Source organism: Rhincodon typus, chromosome 7 (genome assembly GCF_021869965.1).
Source record: "Rhincodon typus isolate 14 chromosome 7, sRhiTyp1.1, whole genome shotgun sequence".
NCBI lineage: Eukaryota > Metazoa > Chordata > Chondrichthyes > Orectolobiformes > Rhincodontidae > Rhincodon > Rhincodon typus.
The window spans coordinates 9,347,809-9,368,196 of record NC_063338.1 but is presented as its reverse complement, the minus strand read 5'-3'; the positions used below and the strand labels follow the sequence as shown (position 1 = coordinate 9,368,196).

The window sequence follows — 20,388 nt, the reverse complement described above, 5'->3', positions numbered from 1 at the left end:
AGGGATAGGGTAGGGGGCTCAGACTGAGTCTGGGTGGGATGCTCTTCAGAGGGTCGATGTGAAGCCGATGGGCTGAATGGCCTGCATCCACACCGTAGGGGTTCTATGATTCTATAGTAGAGAATCCGTATCACTGACTGGAATACTTCAAAGAGCTGATGACTCACTACTGTCTATGTGAACAGCTTAATGAGCGTTCGATGCAAGCTTGTTTTTTTTAAAAAATAGCACCGGTGGATCAAAAGGCCTCTTATCTTTCCAGTTTTTTTGCAGTTTATTTAATGCCAACATTTTGAGAGCCCATTTGCAGAGCCAGCAGTCTGCAGGGGTGAGATATCAGATACACATTTCTGCTTTGTCCTGGAAGCGACTGAAGGGCTAAACACAGACTTCAAAGGATACATATCTTAAATTTACATCTTCGCAGCCAGAATGGGGGACAGGAGCACGGGGCGGGGGGGGGTTGGGGAAGCCGGTCATGGCGTCGAGCTATTCAACTAAATCCAAACTGATAAGTATCTCATCTCCACTGACCTGCCTTGGGCCTGACACCTTTTCAAAACTTGGCAAACGAAAGCCTCTCAGAGCTCATTCTGAATTTCCACTCTCCATTTTGTCTTTGACTGCCACAGTCCTGCCAGACCAAAGGACTCTCATTACAGAGAGACAACCGGTGATGGTTTGACCTGAGGGTCACCATGCCTCAGGCAAGTTGGGTTGGGGTGAGGAAAAAGGCTGTGAAGGAGAGCCCTTCATGGCAAAGTCAGCTCATGCAGGAATGGGACCTGTGCTGTTGGCTTTAGAATCACATACTGGGTAGAAGTGGGCCATTCAGCCCAGTGAGCCCATACTGACCTTCCAAAGTGCATCCCAACCAATCCCTGTAACCCTGCATCTCCCATGGCTTACCCACTTGGCCTGCATGCTCCTGGGGCAATTTCCCATGGTTAGTCCACCTAACCTGTATACCTTTGGACTGTGGGAGGAAACCAGGGCACCTGGAGGAAACCATGGAGAATGCATCAGCTCCACACAGGCAGTTACCCGAGGGTGGGATTGAACCTGGGTCCCTGGTTCTGTGAGGCAGTGGTGCTAACCACCAAGCCACCAGGCCACCCCATCTGCTGTGTGAACTGGACGTCCTGTCAAGCAAGCTAACTAAAGAAGTACAGCTTTTTCTGGAACAATCCACGGTTATGTCCCCTTGTTTTTCTTCTCTCTTTATCCTTTCATGGGGTATTGGTGGTGCTGGCATATCCAGAATTTGTTGCCCAATCCCTGATTGGCTTGCTGGGCCGGGTCAGTGGACAAAGATTCAATCACATTGGAATCACTTGCAAGCTAATCCAAGTAAGAACTTATTTCGGTCTGCCTGAGAGTGAGTTCTTACACTCGTGATATTGTTATGTTCACTCCTACAAATGTGTACTCAGATTGATACAGATAGAAATATCTAAATGCGCTCTTGCAATGCCAGAGCATACAAGGCTATGGGACAAGTGCTGGAAAATGGGGTTAGAATAGTTAGCTGGTTGTTTTTGACCAGTGCAAACTCAATGGGCTGAAGGGCCATCTTCTGTGCTGCAGACCTCTATGACTAATGCATTGAGCATAGGATGAAGGGTCTAGGCCCGAAACATCAGCCTTTCTGCTCCTATGATGCTGCTTGGCCTGCTGTGTTCATCCAGCTCTACACCTTGTTGTCTCGGATTCTCCAGCATCTGCAGTTCCTACTATCTCTGATAGGAGTCAAGGTGTCATGTTGGGGCAGTACAGGACATTGGTGAGGCCACTATTGGAATATGGCATTCAGTTGTGGTCTCCCTGCTATAGGAACGATGTTGTTAAACTTGAAAGGGTTCAGAAAAGACTTATAAAAATGTTGACGGGTTTGGAGGGTTTGAAGTATAGGCAAAGGTTGAATAAGCTGGGGCTATTTTCCCTGGAGCATCCCTGAGGGGGTGACCTTCTGGAGGTTTATAAAATCATGAGGGGCATGGATAGGGTAAATAACCAAGGTCTTTTTCCCAGAGTGGGGGAGTCTAAAACTAGAGGGCATAGGTTTAGGTTGAAAGGGGAAAGATTTAAAAGGGACCTAAGGGGCAACTTTTTCATGCAGAGAGTGGTGCGTGTACAGAATGAGCTGCCAGAGAAAAGTGTTGGAGGCTGGTACAATTACAGCATTTAAAAGGCATCTGGATGGGTACATGAATAGGAAGTGTTTAGAGGGAAATGGGACCAGAATAATTTAGGATAACTGGTCGGCATGGACGAATTGGACCGAAGGATCTGTTTCCATGCTGTACATCTGTATGACTCTAAATCTGACTTTTCATCTCAGATTTATTTAATTGAATTGAAGTGGCACCAGCTGCATGTCAGGGCATTAACCCAGGCCTGGGTTATGAGAATCCCACTTGCATTGCTGTAGCACTGCTCACAAATGTCAGACTATCTCAAAAATGTTTTACAGCAAAATAAGTACTTTTTGAAGGGCACCGCTGTCGAGTTGGTAAGTAGAAATTGAACAAAATGATTTCTCTATGTCCATGTTATCGTATGTTTGAATTATCTTAAATGTAAGATGACACTCTCAGTAAGACGGCAGGGATCAATAACATGCGTCTTCCAGTATTACAAGTTATCTTTAAGTCTCCACACAAGTTAAGATAATGGTGGACTCTGTGAAAGTTAATCCTTTTCACAACAATTTGGAATTTCCTGAGTGACACTACTTGTTGGAAGTACAGCGATAAACTGCTAAATCATGCTTGTTTTTAGCTTTTTTGAAAGAGGGACGGGGAGATCAGTTCAACAACAACTTGCATTCACAAAGCACCTTGGATAGAGGAGTATTCCTGCAGGCACTTCACAGGAGCATTAACAGACATTGGACCTTGTGAACGTATGGCTAGAAGCTCAGTCAAGGTCAATGATGTGGGCTTCAAGGCATATCGGGGAACAGGAGGGAGAGGAAGATGATTTCAATTTTGTGGACTAGGAAGCTGAAGATATGGCCAGCAAAGAGTCAATGATTAACATCAGGATGCACCAAAGACCAGAATTTGGGCATGGGAGAGAGTGCGAGAATGTAGTGAACAGGCTTCTCATTGGGATGGAAAGCTTACAGAAATAGGGGAGCAAGAAAATGTAGGGGTATGGGGCAGATGGATGAGAATTTCTAAAGTGAAGCAAATCCCTGCATTGCAGACATTTAACGAATTAGGCAAACAATAGTGTGTCTAAGCTTGCTGCTGATTGAGCTAGGTGGCAATGTAAGCTGTGAGGAGGACACAAACATAAAATAAATAGGTAGATTATGTGTGTAAGCAACAAAATGCAATTTAATACAGAGAAATGCAAGATCATAAGAATAGAAAGGCAGGATATTTTTCAAAGAGTGTAAATTTGTCAGTATTCATGTTGCAAGATTTTTTTTTCTTTTCTTCATTAATGGGATGGGTTTGTCACTGACCAGGCAACATTTATTGCCCCATCCCTAATTGCCCAGAAGGCAGGTCAGAGCCAACCACATTGCTGTGGGTCTGGAGTCACATGTAGGCCAGATCAGGAAAAGATGGCAGTTTCCTTTCCTAAAGGACAGTAGTGAACCAGGTGGGTTTTTCCTGACAATCAATTCACAGTCATTATTAGATTTTTTTTATTGCATTCAAATTCCACCATCAGCCATGGTGGGATTTGAACCTGGGCATCCAGAACATTATCTGCATTGCTGGATGAATAGCCCTGCAATAATACCACTAGGCCATCACCTCCCCTAATTCAGGCATGCTTGCACACCAAATGCAAACAATCTTAGCATACAGATACTGCAAGAAGTGAGGAAGGTAAATGGGTTAGAATCACATGAGTGTTAAGGCATAAAGTGATGGGCAAGTGTTTGACCCATCAGCTCTCTGAATGAGTATCTTGACTTAGTGCCATCCTCCTGCCTTTTCCCTTTACTCTAGCACATTATTCCTGTTTAAATAATCATTCCATGCCCTCAGCTGAACCTACATCTGCCACACTTCCAGGCAGCGTATTCCAGATCTGAGCCACTTATCGTGGGAAAACATTTATTTCTTGCACTGCATTCGCTTCCTTTGCAAATCGCCCTAAATCTATGCCCTCTTGTTCTTGACCCTTTTAAAAGCAGGAACGGTTTCTCCCTATCTATACCAAACAGCATACTGATAATTTTGAAAACTTCTCTCAGCTCTCCACCTAACCTTGTCTCTGAGGGGAACAGTCCCAACTTCTTCAATCTATCCTCATACCCAAAGCTTCTCACCTTGGACCCTTTCCTATAAATGGCTTCTGCACTTTCTCCAACGCGTTCACATCTTTCCAACAGTGTGGCACCCACAACTGTTCATAATACAGAAGTCTAACAAGTGTTTTATACAAGTTCAACGTCACTTTCTTGCTCTTGTACTCTATGCCCCTATTGATAAAAGCCAGGATGCTAAATACTCTATTAACTGCACTATCAACTTGTTCTGCCACTTTCAACGATCTGTGCGCCTATACAGTCAGATCTCTTTGCTTCTCCATCTACGTCTGTGTAGCCCTGCTTATTTTATATTTTATTACTGTACATGTTCTTCTTATTAAAATACATTATCATGTACTTCTGTACATTGAACTTCATCTGCCACCTATCTGCCCACTCCACCAACATGTCAACATCCTTTTGAAGTTCTACACTGTCTTCCTCACAGTTTATAATGTTTCCAAGTTTTGTCTCATCTGCAAATGTTGAAATTATCCGCTGCACACCCGGATCTGGATCATTGGTTATACTTCAGGAAAACAAAGGAACCCAGTACCCAGTCCTTTGAAACTCCTCTTAAAACTTTCCTCTAGCCTGAAAATTATCTATTGACAATTACTCTCTCTTTGGGACGTTTTCCTTTATTGGTCAGTGCATTGAGTATGGGTGTTGGGAGGTTGTGTTGAGGCTGTATAGGTCATTGGTTAGGCCACCTTTAGAGTACTACATTAAATTCTGGTCTCCTGCTATAGGAAAGACATGAAACTTGAAAGGGTGCAGAAAGGATTTATAAGAATGTTGCCAGGGTTGGAGGTTTGAAGCACAGGGAGAGGCTGAATAGGCTGGGGCTATTTTCCCCGGAGCATCGGAGGCTGAGGGGTGACCTTTTGAGGTTTATAGAATTATGAGGGGCGTGGTTAGGGTGAATAGCCAAGGTCTTTTTCCCAGGGTAGGAAAACTAGAGGGCATAGGTTTAAGCTAAGAGGGGAAAGATTTAAAGGGGATCTGAGGGTCAACATTTTCACATAGAGAGTGGTGCATGTATGGAATGAGCTGCCAGAGGAAGTGGTGGAGACTGGTACGATTACAACATTTAAAAGGCATCTGGATGGGTACATGAATAGAAAGGGTTTAGAAGGATATGGGCCAAAAGCTGGCAAATGGGACTAGATTTTTATAGGATATCTGGTTAGCATGAAAAAGTTGAAGGGCATGTTTCTGTTCTGTATAACTCTATGACTACAACTCTGACTTTTTCTTATCACTCAGCCAATTTAGTTTCCATGTCAGTACCGTCCCTTTTATTGCATGAGCTCGAAAGTTTCTTGCGAGTCTGTCGCATGGCATTCTATCAAATGCCTCCTGGAAGTCTACATGCATCTCATCAACAGTGTCAACCTCACTGAACCTTTCTGTTATTCAACCCATTTTTATTGCAGGAGGACAGGAGTCTTGCTACAATCATATAAGGCTTTGGTGTGAAATATTCACCTGGAATATTATGTGCAATTTTATCCTCCCCATTTAAGGAAGTTTATATTTTCATTGGAGCCGGCACAAAGAATGTTTGCTGGATTGGTTCCCGTGATGGAATTGAGTAAATTGAGCCTACAATGACTGGAGCTGGGAGGAATGGGAGGTGATCACATTGAAACATGTATTGAAACAAATGTTTAAGTGGCTGCACAGGGTAGAAACTGAGAAATCATTTTCCCTGGCAGCGGGATTTAAAATGTGGAGGCACGCTCTTACTTCAAAACTATACTTTATTCATAAAAACAATCTTTGTGTATATACATAGTCACAATGCAGTTCAGTTCTGTACAGTAGAATATCAAGGAAACAAACAGGCATTGGAGTTTGACTCTATCTAAACAAACCAAAGATATCTCTGACACATACAAGTCTATATTTGCATGCATTGAGTTACTAGGAGTGTCCGATAACTGAACGGACCCCCATTTAACTTAAGCAGGAAGGCCTCAGACAATGGTCTTTCCCCACTGCATCTTGGCAGCAGGTTCCCCAAGCTCAGATGCATCCCTCAGCACGTAGTCCTGGGCCTTGGAATGTGCCAGTCTGCAACACTCAGTCGGGGTCAACACCTTGTTCTGGAGACAAACTCTCAGGACAAGGAGCCAATCACTTGGGACTGAGGTGAGGGGATTTTTCTTCACCCAAAGGCTTGTGGATCTCTGGAATAATCTGCCCTAGAGGGTCGTGGTTGGTACACAATTGAAAACATTTAAGGCTGAGACAGACAAATGTTTAATAAAAACCGAAAGAACTGCGGATGCCGTAAATCAGGAACAAAAACAAAGTTGCTGGAAAAGCTCAGCAGGTCTGGCAGCATCTGTGGAGGAGAAAACAGAGTTAACATTTGGGGCCTGGGGACCCTTCCTCAGAACTGATGGCGGCTGGGAAAACGTCAGTTTATATGCAGAAAATAGGGAGGTGGGTGGGGTAGGGAGTAAACCATGGGATAGAGCCCAAAGAGAGAGAAAGACAGTTGGACAGACAAAGGAGTTGCTAACGATCAGGCTGAGAGGGTGAATAGTTGTTAATGGGGACTGTTAGTGACTAACAACAGCGGGTGTGTAATGGCAAGCTATGTGGTAACAAGGCCTGGTGTGTGGGGTGGGGGGCTGGGACATGGGGGAGTTTAGGCCCTAAAATTATTGAACTCAATATTGAGTCCGGAGGGCTGTAGGGTCCCCAAGCGGAAAATGAAGTGTTGATTTTTGCCCTTCGGGAATCGAGGGATACGAGAAATGGATGGGTGAGTGGAGTGCTGGCACTCCACAGTTGGATTGAATGGTAGATTAGACTCAATGAGCTGAATGGTCTACTCTGCTTCTATCATTAGCCATTATGGAGACGCATTCTCCTCCACTTAGCTTGCTCTCCAGGAATTTCTTCTGATGGGATGTGCCATATCTCCATTTTATTAGTGTACATACAATTTTATATCGTAATAAAAGTGAGCTGAAGAACAAATGCCATCCTGCAAATGAGGTGAACAGAGGACTGCTTCTTAAAGTCAGCCTACACTGTAAAAACTATGCTTGATGTGGACAGGCTTGTGATAAACTATGATACTCCCTAATCCACAAAGTTTTTAGGAAGCACTAATGTCGTGTCAATTTAAGAAATCAGCCAGCAATTAAAACACTGGTTTGTTTAACAACCACATGTTGCGTTCACATAGCACCCTGAATGCAGTTAAAAGAAATGCTCCAAGGCAGCTTCAGACAAATTTTGGCACTGAGTCCCCTAAAGAGATATAAGGGATTGGTGACCAAAAGCTTTATCAAAGAAGCAAATTTAGAGCGTTGAAAAGAAGAGAGAAGCTTAGGAAGGGAATTCCAGAGCTTACTGGATACTTTGGAATGTGTCTGGCTGAAGGCACAGCCAGCAAAAATGCGGGGATTAAAATCAGGATGCTCAAGGGGCCTGAATTACACGAGTGCCAAGATATCAGAGGGTCGTTGGACTGGAGGAGGTTACAGAGAAAGGGAGGGGTGAGGCCACAGAAGAATTGAAAGAAAGGCCATGAATTTCCAAATTAAAGCTGTGTTGGACTGGGGGCCTGGGCCCATGAGTTTAGGATTTTTGGTTGAACAGGATTATTGCAGGTTAGGATATGGGCAGCACAGTTCCTGGAATGACCTGAGAGGTAATCGTTGTTAGTATTGTTCCGTGCATACTTTCACATTTTTGCACTGAACAGGGCACTGACATACCAGAGAAGTTTCACCAGATTTAATAGCGTCTTGGGAATACATTTGCACTGAGGACATCTCTCGTGGAATTCATCTGTTGGTTTTCTGGAGTACTTTGCAGCGTTTGGCTTTGGGAATGTCCTGTTATTAGTTGTTCTTGCTGAACAAGTATTAACAGGAACCTTCCAAATGAAGGCGTTAATTTACTAGATTTAGGGGGAAAGATATACATTTCTATAGAACCTTATATATTACCTGGACTTCCCAAAGCACTTTACAATGAATTAAATACCTTTTAAATTATAATCACCATTGTAATATAACAAATGTGAGGGCCCTGGAGATTGTGAGCTAAAATGACGAAGCTCTCACAAACTGTAATGTGTTAGTGACCTGTATTAGATTGAGGACCATGAAGAAAATTAGCCTGCTTTTTCCTTTAAGGTAGCATTGTGGAATCTTTTACTCTGCTTACTCTGTCATCTGAAAGGAGGCACCCCTCTCAGTAGAATCCCAACAGTGTGGAAGCAAGCCATTCAGCCCATCGTGTCCACACTGAGCCTCCAAAGAGCATCCCACCCAATCCTTGCAACCCTGCATTTCCCATGGCTAGCCCACATAAGTCTGTGCATCCCTGGGTACTATGGGCAATTTAGCATGGCCAATCCATCCTAACCTGCACATCTTTGGACTGTTGGGGGGAAACCACAGCAACCCGGAGGAAACCTGCACAGACACGGGGAGAACGTGCAAAGTCCATCAACAGTCGCCTGAGGCTGGAACCAAACCCAGGTCCTTGGCAATGGGAGGTAACAGTGCTAATCGCTGAGCCACCGTGCCACCCGTGAAACAGTACTGTGGAATTTTTAATGTATACCCGAGGGAACAGCCAGGTTTCAAGTTTCATCCAGAAGGCAGCACCTCCAACAAAGGCAGTCAGCCTCTCTGCTCCTATGATGCTGCTTGGCCTGCTGTGTTCATCCAGCCCTGCACCTTGTTGTCTCGGATTCTCCAGCATCTGCAGTTCCTACTATCTCTGATTCGATTTTAACCTCACAGGGAAGGTCTGTTTCGTGCTTAGCTCTTTCTTGAAAGGGCTCTGAAGCCCTCAACTTTCTGACTCAGAGGTGCGATTGCTACATCTGAGCCTCAGTTGATAACTAACAGATCACGGCTGGTAAATGCATGTTGCTAAAAGCGAATCCAGGCTCCGTGTTACATGGGAGAGCTCAGCGTGACCAGTATCGAACTGAAAACTAAAAGGCAGAACAGGACAGGGGTCTCTCAGTCACTGACCCCGGGCACCAGTAGGAAGGAAGGTGGCATTTAAAAAGTGCCCAGTGAAAAATTATAAGCCTCGGCTAACAATTGCTTTCTAACACCAGAGGAACAAACAACAACTTGCATTGATAGAGCGCCGTTAAACATAGTAAAAAGTTACCTCACAGCAGCAGGACCAAACCAAGTTTGATACCTAATCACACAAAGATTTATGAGGACACAGGGTCAAAGAGATTTGTTTTAAGCGGCATCTTAAAGGATGAGAAAGGGAAAGGGATGATGAAGTTAGGAAGGGAATCCCAGGAGATTATGAGCTAAAGTGATTAAGCTTTTAATATCTCAGGGTAAATTTTCATTATTATAAATTTCTCTCAATACCCCACTCCTGTTTCTCAACTCCAGTGTCCGAACGGTACATAAATAGGGATTTACTGATAATAGGCTTGAATAATGTTTACTTTATTATACACTGTTGTAGGGTTTCTTGACAGGACAGTCACTTGGAGCTTCTGGCAAGGAATTTGAAAATTCTTGCAGTAAAGCCTTTCCCTTTGTACGTTTATTAACCAGAGCATGCTACTCTGAATCAGATGGTGAAGGTGGCGTGTTGAGACAGTGTTCAGACTTTTAAAAGCAAAAGGGGCTTACAGATTTTTAAAAAAGGAAATGCAAACTTGCCCTCGCTCTCATTGACTGGGCAAAGCTGCATCAGCCTTAGTGGCAACATGTTGCAATCTCACACCCCCCTAACCTCATCCACCATCTCCACACCGTACCCCACCCACCCCCTCCCCCCACCAACCCCTAAGTCCTCTCCTTCCCGCCAGCAGGCAATGAGTCAAAAGTGAAGACTGAACCTTTCATGGCCTGGACTCAAAAAACAGCTGGAACATTCCGACCAAAACACAGTGGCCTCATGTTGATTCATTCACACTGTAACTACCCACAAGAGCCTTCAGTAAACTACACTGACAGATGGGACTGGAATTAAACACTGCCCCGCTGAGGGCGGCTGCTCAGAGCAAAGGCATTATCGACCCTGCAGAACATGGCAAATTCGTTTCATTACTATTGGGTGTGAAGGTGTGCACTTTGGTACAAAATGTGAAGAAACAACACACCACCGTGCCCCACCACCACGCCCTGGAAAATAAAAGCCTAAGTGGGGTAATGAGGTAAAAATATCGAGAGGTACGAACACACAAATATCGCAGATTAACGTAGCGGCGAGAAAAGCAAACATGATGCCATTTTCCCGAGGCTGAAATGGAATTCAGAAAGTCCTTAGGCTCTCTATATAGTGTGGCAGCAGGCCATTTGGCCCATTGAGTCCACACTACCCCTCTGAAGAGCATCCCATGCACCAACCCTACTCCTGTACCCCTGTGCTTCCCATGGCTAACCCACCTAGCCTGCACATCTTTGGACTGTGGGAGGAAACCGGAGTACCCAGAGGAAACCCACGCAGACACGGGGAGAATGTGCAAACTCCACACACACAGTCACCCAAGGGTTGAATTGAACCCGGGTCCCTGGCGCTGTGAGGCAGCAGTGCTAACCACTGAGCCACCGTGCTGCCAAAATTGTGCTAAACTTTGATTTGTCCACACTGCTTTAAAAAAAAATTCTTTCATGGGATGTGGGCGCGGCGGGCAAGGCCAGTATTTATTGTCCTTGAACAGAGTGGCCTGGTCAGCCACTTGAACAGTTCAAAGTCACCCATAATGCTGGGGGTCTGGAGTCACATGTAGGCCAAGCTGGTTAAGAATGGCAGATTGCTTTCCCTAAAGAAGGTTAGTGGACCAGATGGCTCTTTATAGCAATAGATGATAGTGGTGTGCTGGTCACTGAAGCTACTTTTACATTCCGGACTTTTTTTGCTTTACTTTGCTTAAATTCTACCAGCAGCAGATGTTACCCTGATCCTCTGGCTTACTAATCCAGCAACATTCCCACTACGCCACATCTTCCCACTCAAGACTCCTGACAATAGTCTGGGCTCCACATGATGTCTGAGGAGGCATAGACCATTCCAGTCCACTCGATCATTCAGTCAGCTCGTGGCTGATCTGATAATCCTCAAGTCCTATTTCCTGCCTTTTCCTTATAACTCTTAATTCCCTTACTAATCAAAAATCCGTCCAAGGCAGCCTTAAATTACCCAGCCTCTGCAGTAAAGAATTTCATAGATTCACTACTATCCAAGAGAAGAAATCCCTGTTTTAAATGGATGACTCCCTCACCCTGAGGTTGTGTCTTCTGGTCCTAGGTTCTTCCACAAGAGGAAACAACCGCTCCACATCCATCTGTCAAGTCCCCTAAGAATCTTGTATGTCGCCTCTCATTCTTCTGAGGATCACAGGCCCAATCTATTCAACCTCTCCTTCATAAAACAGTCTGGTATCAGCCTAGTGAATCTTCTCTGGACTGCCTCCAATGCCAGTAATATCTTTCCTCAGATAAGGGGCCTGTTCATTAGTACTCCAGAGATGGTCCAACTAAGGCTTTGTACAGTTTTCACAAAACCCCCCTACTTTTATACTCCATTCCCTTTGAAGTAAAAGCCAATATTTCATTTGCCTTGCCTATTACCCGATGAACTTCGCTTTTCATGATTTGTGAACAATGATTCACAAATGCCTCTGTGCTACAGATTTGCAGTATATTTCCATTTAAATAACATTCAACTCCTCCATTTTCCTGCCAAAGTGCATAACCTCACATTTTCCAACATTATATCCCATCTGCCAAGTTTTTGCCGCCTCACTTAATCTGTCCATGTTCCTCTATAGACTCTTTGTGTCATTTCCCACTTTCCTTGTCACTCATTTTTGTGTCATCCGCAAACCTGGCATCAGTACAATCACTTCCATCATCCAAGGTATTAACATTATATGTAAATAATTGTGGGCCCAGCACTGATCCCTGGGGCACTCCGCTAATTACAGGTTACCCCCCTAAAAATGACCTCTTTATCTCAACTCTGTCTTCTATTAGTTAATCAATCCTCTATCCGTGCCAATATACTACCTCCAACACCATGGGCCCTTACCTTATTAAGTAAACTTAAACGTGGTACTTTATCAAACAACTTTTGGAAATCCAAATATTTTACATCCACTGCTTTCCTTTATCCGTCCTGCTTTGAGTAACAGATTCTGATGATTTTGCAGGTGCGACTTCCCCTTCATGAAGTCATGCTAACTCTGCTATGCATTTCTAAATGCTGTGTCATTACATTCTTTATAATGGGTTCTAATAATTTTTTTTCTCCGACCACAAATGTTAAGCTAACTGGCCTATCGTTGATAGAAACCAAAATAACTGTGGATGTTGTAAATCAGAAACAAAAACAGAAATTGCTGGAAAAGCTCAGCAGATCTGGCAGCATCTGTGAAGAGGAATCACAGTTAATGTTTCAGGATGAGTGTCCCTTCCTCAGAACAGCCCTATAGTTGCCAGTTTTTTGTCTCCTACCTTTTTGAGAAATAACTATGGATGTTGTAAATCAGAAACAAAAACAAAAATTGCTGGAAAAGCTCAGCAGATCTGGCGGCATCTGTGAAGAGGAATCACAGTTAACGCTTCAGGACGAGTGACCCTTCCTCAGAACAGCCCTATAGTTGCCTGTTTTTTTGTCTCCTACCTTTTTGAGTAAGGGTGTTATGTTGGCTGTTTTCCAGTCTTCCAGTACTTTTCCACAATCTAAGGATTCTTCAAACATTACTCCCAGTGAAAAGGACTATCTCTGTAGATTTCTGAAGAAGGGTCTAGACCCAAAACGTCAGCTTTCCTGCTCCTCTGATGCTGCTTGGCCTGCTGTGTTCATCCAGCTTTACACCTTGTTATCTCACTATCTCTGTAGTTAGTTTCTTTAACATCTAGCACGCATCCCATCAGAATCAAGGGACTTATTGTCTTTGGGCCCATAAGATTCCCCAGTACTTTTTCCCTCCAGTGATAGTCATTTACTCCACAATCTCCACCCACTCCCCCAGTTCCTTCATTATTTAGCATTTTTTGGAATGCTATTAGTGTCATCCACCACCTCCATATTATAAGGACGATCTTGAGGCACTAGAGAAAACACAAACAGTGCTTCTAGCACTGCTGTGGGGCGGCACAGTGGCTCAGTGGTTAGCACTGCTGCCTCACAGCGCCAGGGACCCGGGTTCGGTCCCAGCGTCGGGCAACTGTCTGTGTGGAGTTTGTGCATTGTCCCCGTGTCTGCGTGGGTTTCCTCCGGGTGCTCCAGTTTCCTCCCACAGTCACAAAGATCCACAGGTTAGGTGGACTGACCATGCTAAATTGCCCCATAGCGTCCAGGGATGTGCAGGCAAGGCGGATTAGCCATGGGAAATGCAGGGTTACAGTGACAGGGCTGGGTCTGGGAGGGATGCTCTCCAGAGGGTTGGTGTGGACTCGATGGGCCAAATAGCCTGATTCCACACTGTAGAGGTTCTATGATTCTACCCAACAAGCCATATGCCTCAGGGAAGGTTTAGAGGCTGGAGCTAGTCTCCTGTAGAGGAGGGGTGGTCTGTCTGTAAGATTATGAATAGGAATAATATGGGAAAGACATTGTCCTTTGTGGTAAGTTTAAATATAGGGCTCACAAATATAAGAGAGTCATTAATTAGACAGTGAGTAATTCAGAGAACATGGGAACCATGGCCATAGGGACTGGCTGAGGTGAACAGCATTTTTGAGGTACATTGATGTATTTCAAAGCAGTTGTTATGATACACCTCTGGAACAGGCAGGATCTGAAACAAAAACAGAAATTGCTGGAAAAGCTGAGCAGGTCTGGCAGCATCTGTGGAGGGAAATCAGAGTTAACGTTTCAGGTTGAGTGATCTTTCCTTGGGATCTGAACCTGGGTCCCGTAGTCCTGAGGAAGAGACACCATTACTGTGCCAAAGTACAGCGCACATCACATTTAAGAAGGGAGACAGGACAGTCATAATCATAGAGTCATTGAGTCATACAGCACGGAAACAAACAGCTGAGGTTGAATGGTGTCTAAGTACTAGGTGACGGGCTCTGCATTTTTTGGCGATGTAGCAGTGTGGTCTGGTAGTTTGTCTTTGAGCTAAATACCGATGGCGCTGAGTTATGGTCATACTATTGAGGGGGGTGTGAGATTAAAGCAGGGTTAACCTGGGCTTCCAAGGGTCCAGTTGCCCTCTCTGAGTGACTCAGCGACCGATTAAAACATGCCTTTGCTAAGTTATGTTAAAAAAGTTATGTTAGAACAGACCCTTCGGTCCAACCAGTCCACGCTGACCACAAGCCCAAACTAAACTAGTCCCACCTGTCTGCCCTGGCCCATTTTCCCTCCAAACCTTTCCTATTCATGTTCTAATCCAAATGTCTTTTAAACATTGTAACTGCGCCCACATCCACCACTTCCTCAGGAAGTTCATTCCACACGCCAATCCCCGCTGTGTAAAAGAATTGCCTCTCATGTCTTTTTTAAATCTCTCTCCTCTAACCTTAAAAATGTGGCCCCTGTCTTGAAATCCCCCATCCTAAGGAAAAGACAACTACCATTAACTATACCTGTGCCCCTCATTGTTTTATAAACGTTCATAAGGTCGCCTCTCAACCCCCTATGCTCCAGTGAGAGGGAGATTTTATAGAATGTTAAAACAAACAGCTGAGGTTGAATGGTGTCTAAGTACTAGGTGACGGGCTCTGCATTTTTTGGCGATGTAGCAGTGTGGTCTGGTAGTTTGTCTTTGAGCTAAATACCGATGGCGCTGAGTTATGGTCATAATATTGAGGGGGGGTGCGAGATTAAAGCAGGGTTAACCTGGGCTTCCAAGGATCCAGTTGCCCTCTCTGAGTGACTCAGCGACCGATTAAAACATGCCTTTGCTAAGTTATCTTAAAATGGGTGTTAGAGAGATGGGATGAGTTTCTTGTCACGAAATGCACATTGATAAGTACGGATCCCCTTTGTTCCCGGGTTGGGGTGGTTACTCTGGCTAGTTAGTTTTGCAGGGAATGGGGTATTTCTGACTCTTGAGGGCCGGAGGGCAGCCTCACTGAATGTTTCCAAGCCCGACAGGGAATCACCATTCACTACTTCGGCAATCTACCTTGTCCCCGGCTTAATGGTTAAACAAGGCGGCGTCCCTTTTCTTATCTGGAGTTCCTGGCCTACATACTGGAGCACTGACGCTTAGTCCTTCAAACATGAATCACACACTTAACACAAAACCAGAAGCTCTGCTCCCCGAGGCATTTTACTTCATTTAAAGTGCAGGACCCCAACATTGTTTTTGGACGTCCCCTTCCAAATTCAAACGTAGAATAATAGTGAAACTCGACAGAGCCTCACTTAAAGAGGCATTTGATTTGAAGGGTTTAGTTTACTCTTTTTTTAAGCAGCTCTTCCTGTCTCAACTTTTTAAAAAAAATATTTCCCCCGAGATTCTCTCAGCTTTCACATTAGGAGCAACCCTGAACTTCTGTGCCAAGAAAACAAGAAACTCAGCAGGTCTGGCCGTCAGGTCTGCGGGAGGGAAGCAGAGTTCACGTCCGCAGTCTGGCGACTCTTCCACAGATGCTGGCCAAACCTGCTTAGTTTCTCCAGCAAGTTTTTGTTTCAGATTCTCCAGCATGCTCAGTCCTTTTGTGACTCTTGTGGCATCGTCCCATCATTGGTAACTCACCGATTTTTGTCTTTAGAAAAAAGATACACTTTGCACCTTCAGTTCGTAGGAAATCTCATTGAAATCGATTTAACTCTTTGTTCCTCCCTGCACAGAAGATGCCAGACCTACTGAGTAGCCCCAGCAGTTTCCGGTTTCATCACAGATACCCCAAACAGCAGTATTTTGCTGCTGAAAATTTGCACCTTTCGGGAGGATGCGAGTACTTTACAAACAATGGAACACTTTCGAGGTGGAGTTTTGTAACATTTCATTTTCTACCAGGTTGCGCCTGGGTCACTGCAGAGTTTAGAGCTGGTGAGAGACCCGGTGTAAGAGGGAGCATTGTGAGAAGACAAGTCTTGGAACGGAAAAGAAAATGTAGGAAATAGGCCAGGTTGCAAGAGAAACCGACATGTTTCAAATTGGGATGACCTTTAAGGGTCAGGTCATCAATCTTATACATTAACTGTATCTCTCCACAGATGCTGCCTGACCTTCTGCGTTTTGTTTCGCAATTTTTGTTTTCTTTTTCCTTCATCATCCCTGGTATTTCACCTTTGTTTTCGAAAATTAAAAAAAAGTTCTCCCGCGTTGTGCGCACCGAAAGTAACTGCAAAAGCGACGTTTCTAACGCCCACGTTTTAAATAAAATAAACACTGCAAACGCTCGGAGAGCGAGTTCAAAGATGCAATGTCTGGCTCACACTTCCTAGTAGCGAGTGTTTATTGCACGTAAGCGGCGGGAAGGTTGTCATTCGGTTATGATTGAATACCCAGTCTGTCTCGGTTTATGTCTGTATACCCCCTCCCCCCCCAACCTCCTTTGTCTCCGAATCCCCACCTCCCCCTTTTTTTTAACAGAAGACCAAGTTTATGTAAAATTCACACAAGGGTGTTTTTTTAAAATCAGCTTTGCAAGACATATTTGGACAAATCTGTACCTCATGTTTTTGGATTCAGTGAAGACAATGTTTGCAGATCTCGTGGAGGATTTGTGTGTGTGTGTGTGTCGGGGGGGGTGGGGGAGGGCGGATGACTTTAGAGATGTTTAAGAATTAACTCAAACATCTCTTCGTCTTGTTGAGGACTTAATTCGCCGCCTCGATCACCTATTGACATTCAAACTCTCACTCCGCCTCAGATTTGCTGTCCCTCCAGCTGGTAAAAGGAGCCTAGATTAGGTGTACCTTTTTAAAAAAAAATAAAAAGACTTCCAATCCTTCCCAGCAGTGATTTGTCAAGTTACTGTTCAGTAAAATCACTCACAAGTAAACAGCTGGCAAGACAGAAGCTGAATTCAGTTTAATCATGTGTTTTCCTTTGTTGCAAATGTACAGAATATTTCAGTCTGAATTTCCCGTCTTTAAAGACGAGCGGTGACTCACTTTATAGAATGACTACCTTGCCTTATGAGGGATGTCTGTTGTCTTAAACCTGCCTCAGGGATGCAATGCCCCTTTAAGAGAGATGCCTGGTGTCTGATAAGTGTCTGAACTGGCTGTTTTTCACCCAAGTCCTCAGTGATGTCAGAGGCAGACTTGTAAATATTATTGATGTAGCCAAAGTGAGACCCCTCCCCTTCCACAAACTTCCAAAGGTCCACCCATCCTGTCCGGAGGTTGTACAACGTTATAAAGAGGGCTGCAGAAGCAGGCACTCACTCACTCACTCACTGGCCAAAGGTGTGCTGAGAGGTTCTCTCTCTCTCTCTCTGGTCTGGCTTTTTCTGTCCCTGTATACCCCCCGCCACCACAAATTCTCTCTGGACCAGCCCCCCCCCCCACCACCCTCTCTCTCTCCTTTTCAACACGGAGGGGGTAATTGTCAGGCATCTGGCTGTCTTCAGTGAGCTGTGAAAGGGCGAGAGGGAGCTGGTGTCTGGAAGATGCACCACTCCATGCTCGGGGTCTTGTTCCTGGCCGTGTGTCTGAGTGCAGTCAGCGGCCAAGCAGGCAAAAAGAGAAGGCAAAGTCCGTACGATGGAAATACCCAGAATCAGAGTAAGTCTTCCAGAGGAAGAGAATCTTGTTGAAACTTTTAACATGCATTTTTTTCCCCTTACAGAATGTGCGTTTAAACTCTTTCTAAACATGTGCATTATAACGTTCTGCAGGCACATTGCTTCTGGTTCTGTTCTTAATGACTAAATGATGTCCAGATGCTGATTCCAAAAGTTAAACCAGGGGTGCATCGAGTTTTGCCGATGGAGCGAATGCAAATTTCTTGTCTTCTCGCCGACAGTTTGGCCGAGTGGGCTATCAAAATAGCCTTCGAAAGAGCCAGTACAGGCACTGGGGGCCGAATGTCTCCTGTGGTCGTTCCACAGCACAGGGGGTTAAATACAGTGTGTACATGAGGCCATATAGCACATTCTGACCCCTTTCTGTCCTTTCTCCCTTAACGCCAACCATATTTTGAAGTTTCACTTGCAGATTTTAAAAGCAAGGGCATGAAACGACCTTTCTCCCTCTCACCACAGATGGCTCCTAACTACTGGGTGGTTCCACTATGTTTTCTCTTGCATCTGAGGCGTATTGTTTTTTTTTACATGCTCCATCTTTCCATAATTTGAGGTGAGAGGAAGAAAGACAAATGGTTTATTTGTAATCTTCATCCCACTAATCTGGGGAAGATGTGATCTAAAAAAAAATACATTGTGTGAACCTTTTGATACAAACATCCAAGGGGTCAGAATGTTGACTATTTAATGGCTGTTCAGCAACAGAAGACATCACGTCCTGTCCCACTGCACTCACTGAAGGAGGGGAGTTCGGGGGTGGGGGGAGAAACAGGATTAGGAAGTTTAGAAACTGCTGTGTCTGCTTCCTAAATTGGGGTGATTGTAGTTTATATCAGTTTTTGCTTGAGGAGACTCCACAGGTTAAAACCAGCATCCACCCTGAGCTGCTTTTACATTGAAGTTTAATGTGTACGCTGAGAATGTACCCCAGAATTCACCTACAGATCCATTCAGATGGGTGGATGGTCTGGTGGAATTTTTGTTATAGGTTAGTTAGAAGGAGCTTTACCAGGTATTTTGAAGTTGCAGTTTAACTTAAGCAATTCCGAACGAGGTACAACCACTTGGCTAGAAACCTGGAAGGGGTTCCATGGAATTGTTGAATATTTAGGGCATAGAAAGAGACCATTTGATGCTTCATGTCTAGATTGGCACTTTCTGAGAGAGTCATTCAAATATGCCACTCTTGCCCCCTTTACCCTGTATTCTCTCACCTGCCTTCAGATAATGGGGTGGCTCAGTGGTTAGCACTGCTGCCTCACAAAACCAGCGTCCTGGGTTCAGTTCTCACCCTTAATTGACTGTGTAGAGTTTGCACATTCTCCCTGTGTCTGTGTAGGTTTCCTCAGGGTGCTCTGGTTTTCTCCCACAGTCCAAAGATGTACAGGTTAGGGGGATTGGCCATGGGACATTGTCCAAGGATGTACAGGCTAGGCAGATTAGCCATGGGAAATGCAGGGTTACAGGAATGGGGTGGGTCTGGGTGGGATGCTCTTTTGAGGATTGGTGTGGACTTATTGGGCCAAATGGCCTGTCTCCACACTGTAAGGGATTCTGTGATAATGATCTAATGACCCACTTGAAAACCACAATTGAATCTGTCCCCAGTGCATTCTCAGGCGGAGCATTCCAGATCCTAACCACTTGCTGTGTGAAAGAAACTTCCCTTGCATCGCTGTTGCTCCTTTTGCCACCCATCTTAAATCAGTGTCCTCTGATTCTCGATCTTTCAACCAGTCCCTGTCTACTCGGTCCATATCCCTTGGGATTTTGAACACCTCCAACAGATCTTCCCTTAGCCTGCTCCAAGACTCCAAGATTTTGATCTCAGCTTCTCCATGTAACTGGAAGACCCTTTTTCTTTGAAACCATTCTTGTGAATCTTTTGCATTCTCTCTAATGCCTATGTGCTCATTGGGTCAGTCAGTATTTGTGAGGGGAAATAATATGATTTAATTCTAACACACTTTCCTTAAAATCAAATGGATTTTACAGTTTGTTTCTTTGATGGTTGCATCCTTTATAAGGGAAGAGTGAGAGTTGAAGGTGCATGTAGGGGTCCTGTTTGACACGGGACTGAACGGTGTAATCCTAATGGATTCATTAGAAACTGAAAGAAGCTTACTTATCAGAGCAGATGAGCTTATGCAAAAGCACAACACTCTAAGATGCTGAAAGTCTGAAGTAAAAGCAGATGATAGGAAAGGTCTGGCACCCATGGAGAGAGAAACAAGAGTTCGGGGTGAACTCCCCAGTCCTATCGAGCTTCGTAATAATCTCAAGCCAGTGAAAATCATAATTCAGCTCGTGAATGGCTGCGTTTGGCAAGCAATTGAGTTTTACTGGGATAGTAGGAACTGCCGATGCTGGACAATCTGAGATAACAACGCGTAGAGCTGTATGAACCCCCATGGGTGCCAGACCTTT

At 44.6% G+C, this 20,388-nt stretch overlaps 1 protein-coding gene across 1 annotated transcript in view; it reads left to right on the top strand.

Moving 5' to 3' along the window:
- Positions 1-17,594: 17,594 nt before the first annotated feature.
- fn1b (fibronectin 1b) overlaps positions 17,595-20,388 on the top strand; it is a 90,686-nt gene continuing 87,892 nt past the window's right edge. The window contains exon 1 of the mRNA XM_048598615.1: positions 17,595-17,941. Coding sequence (XP_048454572.1) covers positions 17,827-17,941 — 115 coding nt within the window. The 5' untranslated portion in view covers positions 17,595-17,826. The remainder of the gene's footprint in view (positions 17,942-20,388) is intronic.